Source organism: Poeciliopsis prolifica, unplaced genomic scaffold, assembly GCF_027474105.1.
Source record: "Poeciliopsis prolifica strain line A6 unplaced genomic scaffold, Auburn_PproV2 SCAFFOLD033, whole genome shotgun sequence".
NCBI classification, from domain to species: Eukaryota; Metazoa; Chordata; class Actinopteri; order Cyprinodontiformes; family Poeciliidae; genus Poeciliopsis; species Poeciliopsis prolifica.
The window spans coordinates 6,416,452-6,423,964 of NW_026562408.1; the positions used below are offsets into that span (position 1 = coordinate 6,416,452).

At 34.8% G+C, this 7,513-nt stretch overlaps 1 protein-coding gene across 1 annotated transcript; it reads right to left on the reverse strand.

Moving 5' to 3' along the window:
• Positions 1 to 1,089: 1,089 nt before the first annotated feature.
• On the reverse strand, positions 1,090 to 4,323 carry LOC129373527 (HAUS augmin-like complex subunit 1). Its single transcript, XM_055051511.1, has 9 exons — positions 4,194 to 4,323; positions 3,937 to 4,111; positions 3,373 to 3,508; positions 3,170 to 3,304; positions 2,946 to 3,069; positions 2,470 to 2,535; positions 2,297 to 2,368; positions 2,075 to 2,121; positions 1,090 to 1,982 (listed from the first exon to the last, which is right to left on the reverse strand). Coding segments are annotated over exons 1-9 (864 nt in total). The 5' UTR covers positions 4,302 to 4,323; the 3' UTR covers positions 1,090 to 1,981.
• Positions 4,324 to 7,513: the final 3,190 nt, after the last annotated feature.

A 7,513-nucleotide genomic window follows, 5' to 3' on the forward strand; every position in this document is an offset into this window, starting at 1 on the left:
ATTTGTATTTACGTCATGATTAAACCTCCATTTTCAGAACAGAACCAACAACCTAAATACTCTTTTTATGCTGTTGTTGCAAATGGAAAAATAATTGATAAATGAAAGTTGAGTAGATATGGTTTTCTTTTTCTGTAAAACTTAATAAATAAATAAATAGCTGCCATTTAAGTCTAAAAACCAGACCAGTCAAGTTTAGCATTAGAGACAAATTTGTTCTTCTAATGAGGTTTGAAAAGGAGAAAACATTTCATTACAACTGGATTCTTTACTGTCCACTGATGACCGGCCCACACTTTAAAACATTTTAACTAATTCAACTGGAATTTAAGACAATTTATATGATTTGTGTTCTGTCTCTAAAGGCCATATTATTTGTTTCAAACATTTTTCTTTGTCCACACTGTAAAATGTAATAAGTTCACTTTACTTAAAAAAAGTTAGGAAACCGATTGCCTCAAAATCTCCAAGTAAAGTAGCTAATTCATTATAAGGTGTTATAGCTATAAATGTTTACACCACTCAGATAATGGCAGTAAACCTGATTTTGATTAACTCAAAATCATTAGTAAAGTTGACTATAAAATGTCAATTATGACTACTACAATTTATGAGTTATGTCAATTAAGCAATACTCATAAAAATAAGTTATGCTTACACATTTAAGCGTTCACATTACTTGGAAAATATAGGTAAACAGAGTCACCCAGGAGTAAAACAAATGTAACCTTTTTGAATAAATTGCCAGATTGTTTCTTTTTTTAAAACTGTTGGTATTCTAACCAAATGGTTCTTTTCATCCAAGCTGGGGGGCCCCAGTGGGAAAACTGCTCTCTAGTAAGCATCTGTGGCCCACTCCATGGTAACGGCTCAGTCTCCATGTCAGACTGCAGATCAGGTCCTACACCAGTCAAGCTGACAGAAACCGTTGAGGTGTCCAGGCTCTGCTCCACTCCAGAGGACAGAAACCGACAGGGCAGAGAAACGCTGAGGGGATATTTTACATGCAGACAGAACAGACTGATTCTAATGTCTGCTTTTGCTTCAGGCACAAAGTGCTCCACCGTTAATTCCATGTGACATTATACCTCCAAAGCCAGTACCATTTTATTGTGAATCTCTAAAGGTTTCCTTTACCTTTAGACTTGTTGGCCAGACATTGAAGAAATTACATTAAAGCAAATGGGTGTAAAAAATACTGAGGTTTTGAGAAGAAAATCCAAGAAGTATGGAAGAGGAAAACTTATTTGGATCCCAGAAGGGCTGAGAAATGATAAGCAGCTGGACAAAAATACATTTACAAAAACAAAACAAAGAACTTGCATTTGATGAGGTTGTCCACACAGATTGAAAGTTGTTTGGATATAATCTGTGAGAACTATTTTTTACAACTCTTAAGACCAACCCCTTAATTAGATTGCTGCGATCAGAGAGGAAAAGCCAAACATTGCATTAGTGTTGCAGATGTTTGAAACAAACAGGAAGGCGTGGAGAGAGACTAAACATTCAGGTACACATTAGCAGTATATTATTTTATCATAAAATAAAAAAGCTAAAAATCATATCAGAAAATTTTACCCATTTCTAGACACTGACAAGCATGCAAACAATGTTTTTGTTGGTAAACATACAAAACAAAATAAGTTAGTTATGCAGGTTGTACAATATAAAAATGTTCAAGGTGTATGAACTAATAGGGATACTCTGTGAGCTTTTTAGGAGTGTCCAAAATCTCTGAAATATTTAACCTATATTTAAATAAGGTTCCAAAGCTAAGGAGGAAAGAAGCAAGAAGTATCCTTTCAGGTGACCCAAAATACCTCAAACCACTTTTCATTTAACATTAATGATGAAGGCAGGTAAAGGTAGAAAAGAAGAAGAAAAAATATGACTGCAAAAACTTTATTTTTAAAGAAAGGACTGCGCAACATCCAACTTCATTTTATAGCCTTCATTGTCTCCAGTTTGGAATCGAGTGCAACCTGAAAAATGAACGAAAAAAAAGTAATTAAAATGACAAACGAGCAAAAAATGGCATCTTGTATGTTATAAAACCAAATATTTAAAGACTCACTAGTTCTCTTTTGCTTCTTCCATCTTCACTTGTGCAAGAGATGGGCTCTGAAGGTTTAGAATAAAAAAACAACAACACACATTTCAAGATTAAATTCACAAACTTAATCCTTAAATAAATTAGATTGAATGATTTTTTCTTTTCAAAGGACAAAACAGGAAACGTGATCACCCCTTTTGTTGGAAAAGTAATGAAGTCTGAAAAACTAGAAAACAAACGTACCGGACTCAGGTCCATGTACGACTCCAGCTTCTTTTTCAGGAGGATTATTTCGTTTTGCAGTGCCCTGAGTTCCTGCAGGGAGAAAAATAAGATGACATGTTTCAAACCCTGAATGCAGACAAAGTAAAGCTTCTATCCCCATGGCAATGAATGTGGTGAAAATGCTGAAATACCTCAGAAAGCTGCACAATGGCCTGGTGGGTGATAGACTTGTCCATGTTCCTGGATACAAGCTGAGCCTGCAGGATTAGCAGAGCAGAATAAAGTGACTAATACAAGACAAACAACAAACTAACAAACTAAACACTGTTTCTGTTTTAAACAAGAGGCAGACGACATTGCAACTAGGTAAACAGAAATTAAACTGTTTGGTCATTTACAGGAAAAAATAATATGTTTTTTTTTTAATGAAGCTTCTTTCTAAATCTGAGCAGCAGCTTCTTATCTTGACGTATACACATTAGAAATTTTTTTCTGAGTCTAAATGTGGAGAAGTTAATCATATTTTGTCAAGAGTCAAGTAGGTTACCATCTGTAGATAATGCGTTTTGCTGTTTAAATCACAAAATGGCCTATAAATGATCCCACTTAGTACCTCAGCATCTATGCAATAATCCCAAATTATAAAGAGGAATATGCTGCAACATACCTCCAACCTCTGCTGTCTGATACGGAGCTCTTGAGTCTTGGCCGTCACAAAGTCCACGTTGAGCAGCCTCTCCTCTTCTTTTGCACTCTCCACTGCTTGAGATTTGGTAGTTTTGTCGATATCCCTGTCAATGAAGACCGCCAATGTGTACATGTGTAAACCCAGCCTTCTAATCAAACTTAACTGGCACACTTTTAATCGCTCGCTTCACGCCTTATTCTTACTCTTGTAGGTTTCCCCGCAGCACCAGAATTGAACCGAGTCTTTTTTGGAGTGCCCTTAGTTCCCTTTCGAGTTTTCTGTTTGACTTCTCGACTTCCAGAAGATCATCGGTGAGATTGTTGATTGCTGGCATGAAGCTACAAACGAACAAAAGTAAAACAACCATATATTCTGATCAATGAAATACAAAGCCACAGAAAATTACCTGGTCAGTGATGTGTCTTTCACTCCCAGCACCATAGCATTGTCCACTAAAGCAGACACGTAGTTTGCAGTCGGCTCTGACAAGCTTGCCCCAGACAAGCCGACACCGTGCAGAAGAACATCCTCAAGGTGAGCAGCTAGGGGGGATGGGATTAGTGAAATACAGTTTTTTGAAAAACATTGAAAACCAGACAAAAGAGTTCTTATGTGTTTATTATTTTGAAACTCCATACAATTTCTAAACTCAGATTTCTATTTTCCCTCCAATTTAATAACAATTTCGACATCTGAGCACAAAATATTCACCTTAAATACTTCAATAGTAGTCGTTAATGTCGTTTAGTGGAGTGATATAGAGACTATTTGGAGATTGTCTCTATACTACAACAAAATATAAAACCACACCTATATCTTAAGCCATAAAAAAATATTTACTTCAGTTTCTATTAGTTTCGACATGTGCAAAACATGCCATTCGGCAAATCTAAACACTTTAGATCAATTCAGCCTTTCCGATCCAAGTGTTTTAATGCATCATCTGTTCTGCCTGCTGTATGTGCCTCACCGTCAGCCTGATACTCTGATGTTTTCTGCTTGTAGTCTTCAATGAGGAGAGCAGTATCACTGCAGCGGGCTTCACTGGACTGAGCCAGCTGATACAGTATGTCCACAGTCCTGGTGTTCACCTCAAATGATGGCACTGGCTGATCCCCAAACACTCCCTCCAACCAGCTGTTCACCTGTAGAAGAGACAGACAAATAAGACAATATCAGCAATGCGGCTGGCGCATTAATGTGTGTTTACTGGAGTCAAAGAGTTACCTTCCTCAGCTTTTCACACATGATCACAGAGAAGGCATGAAAAACATAGACAGTCACTACAGAAACGTAAAACGCCGTGTGTTTTATAGCCCCTCCAATTAACTTCATCTTCTTCTTTAGGATTTAACGGCAGCTTGCATCCATTTTTGTTGCACTACTGCCATCTATTGGATCCTAATTATCTAACAAATTCTCGAAATAATCCCACTGTTTTTTAAAAACCACAAAATTTTCTTCCTCCCCTCATTACTATTGAACTGATCAACCACTTTTTCAAACTTCAATTCCCTGGTACAGCCTAATTCCAATATTAATAATTTTCTTTCATTTTCATATTTTCTACAACAAATAAAAACATGTTCCATTGTTTCTACAGAATCACACCAAATACATAAACCAGTAGGATGTTTCCCCATCTTATAAAGAGTTCCATTTAATAAACTATGCCCGGTTCTTATTCGAGTTATAATTACCTCTACCTTTCTATTTAACCCTCTAACCCTTTCTACATCAACTGTATTTTGAAATCTGTGTAAATGCCTTCCATTTATTTCATTATCCCACCTAATTTTCCATATCTTTTTACTTTCTCTCCAAGCTATACTTTTCCCCTCTGATTTCGATAGCTTTACTAACATATCAATTTTTTCTTTTTTACTAGCCTCCTTAGCCAACCTATCTGCTCTTTCATTACCTAAAATACCTACATGAGCAGGAGTCCAAAATAATATTACCTTTTTATTTTGATCACATATTCTATGATGAACAGCCATAACTTCATATAATATATTTTGATGATTACTTGAACATCCCTTTTCAATACTCATCAAAGCAGATAGTGAATCACTACAAATTATAAATGTATTTTCTTTACTATCCTCCACCCATTCTAAAGCTAATAATATAGCACACATTTCTACTGCATAGATACTCAAGTAATCAGATGTTCTTTTTGAAATCTTTGTATATAAATCTAGAATCACTACTGCTGCACTTGTTACTTTGTTTTTAGGATCTTTTGAAACATCAGTATAAATCTGTACATAATCATTATATTTATTTTGTATTTGATGATAAAACTCTTGGCACATATCTATCATCTTTTTCCCCTGAATATCTAATAGTGTCTTGTCTACATTAATATATTTCCATGACCATGCTGGTCTCACAGGCCATACTACTGTTTGACTGAATTCTTTGTCAAATACATTAAATGTTTTTGCTCTATCATCTCCCACCCACCCAAAACTATTACTTTTCCCTTTTCCTCTCTCCCAACAATGTTGCAACACTTTCTTAACTGGGTGATCTTCATTTTGTCCTTTTAAACTTATCCAATAATTTACCATGATCTGCTGTCTTCTAATACATAATGGCATCTCTCCTGACTCTACTTGTAATGCACATACTGGAGTAGATTTAACTGCCCCTAAGCAAATTCTCAAAGCTCTTGCTTGAATAATATCCAATTTGTTTAACCTAGTTTTGCTTGCTGATCCATACACCACACTCCCATAATCTATTCTAGATCGAATTAATGACACATAAATATTTTTAAGTGATTCATAGTTTGTACCCCATGTCAATCCTGTCAAGCACCTCATAATGTTAAGAACCTTTTTACTTTTTTCCATAATGTGATCTATATGATTTCCCAAGTTAGTTTCTTATCAAAGACTACTCCAAAAAACGAAAACTATCAACCGTTTCTAATTCTTTTCCATATAAATATAATTTTTTATCAATTCTAACTTTCTTATTTGTAAAGAACATTACTTTTGTCTTCTCAATTGAAAATTTAAAACCCCACTCAATTCCCCACTTACCTACTATATCTATACCTTCCTGAAGTTTTAAAATAAGATGTTCTATATTTCTTCCCCTTTTCCATAATGCTCCATCATCAGCAAATAGTGATTTCCCAAAACTAACTGGTATTTCATTAAAAATCATTTATCATCACCGAGAATAATGTTGGACTTATCACACTTCCTTGAGGAGTTCCATTTTCTATTTGACACGATTTTGAAACATGAGAACCTATTTTAACTTGGATATTTCTATCACATAAAAAATCCCATATCCAGTTAAACATACTCCCTCCTATTCCTATCTGGTGTAGTTTAATCATTAATCCTTCCCTCCATAACATGTCATATGCTTTTCCACATCAAAAAATACAGCCACAGCAGTTTCCTTATTAATTTGAGCTTTTCTAATATCATCTTCTAAACACAATACTGGATCCATTGTTCCTCTCCCTCTACGAAAGCCACTCTGATACAGCAATTATATTCCTTGATTCCAAATACTGTACTAACCTCTCATTCACCATCCTTTCCATCAGCTTACATATATTAGATGTTAAAGCAATCGGCCTATAGTTTTCAGGATTACTATGATCTTTCCCAGGTTTCTTTATCGGAATAACAACCGCTTCTTTCCATTCACTAGGTATTCTTCCCTCTTTCCAAATCTTATTATACAAATTTAATATCTTCTTCAAAACATCATCACTCACATGTCTTAGCATAATATAGCATACTTCATCTTTACCTGGAGCACTATTTCTTGTTCTACCCAAAGCTCTTTTCAATTCTCCAATAGAGAAATGTTCGTTCATCAATTCATCCTTAATAATTTCCTTTCTTCTTAAAATTCCACCATTTTCTCTTTTAGTTTTCTCTCTCCCCTTTATTTCTTTATCTGATCATTTTTTCCCACTATGAATCTCCATAAATGTGCTTACTAAAATATCAGCTTTTTCCCTGTCATTTATTGCTATTATACTGTTTCTATTTAATATTGGATAACTCCATTCTCTTCTATCTCCCCCATTTTTTTGATCATTCCCCAAACTTCCCCAATCTTTGTACTATTACCAATTTTGTCACAAAAATTTCTCCAATATATCCTTTTTGCTGTTCTTATTGTTTTCCTTAATTTAGCCTGTGATTTTTATATTCGATCAAATGTTGAAAATTATGAGACTTTTTAACCAGTTTAAATGCTTTATTTCTTTCTTTGACCACTGTTCTACACTCTTCATTCCACCATGGAACTAATTTCCTCCTATTCTTCCCTGATGTTTTTGGAATAGACCTTTCAGCAGCTTCTAATATACCCTGACTAATCTCACGACTCATATTTTCTACACTCAAATCATTTTTTATATTTGATATCTTACTCTCACATAAGTTATTAAATTTTTCCCAATTTGCTTTCCTAAATATCCACTTCCCTCCTAACATTTCAAGATTCTGCACCTGACCCATCCTTATTTTACTGACTATAATGTAATGATCACTACCAAAGGATTT

Bases quoted from the DNA above. Each gene is read 5' to 3' on its own strand.
- LOC129373527 (XM_055051511.1), bottom strand. From the start codon at position 4,301: ATGAAGTTAATTGGAGGGGCTATAAAACACACGGCGTTTTACGTTTCT. The intron at 4,112-4,193 runs GTAACTCTTTGA...TCTCTTCTACAG, and splicing joins TGTGTGAAAAGCTGAGGAAG to GTGAACAGCTGGTTGGAGGG. The intron at 2,122-2,296 runs GTACGTTTGTTT...CTAAACCTTCAG, and splicing joins CGTACATGGACCTGAGTCCG to AGCCCATCTCTTGCACAAGT.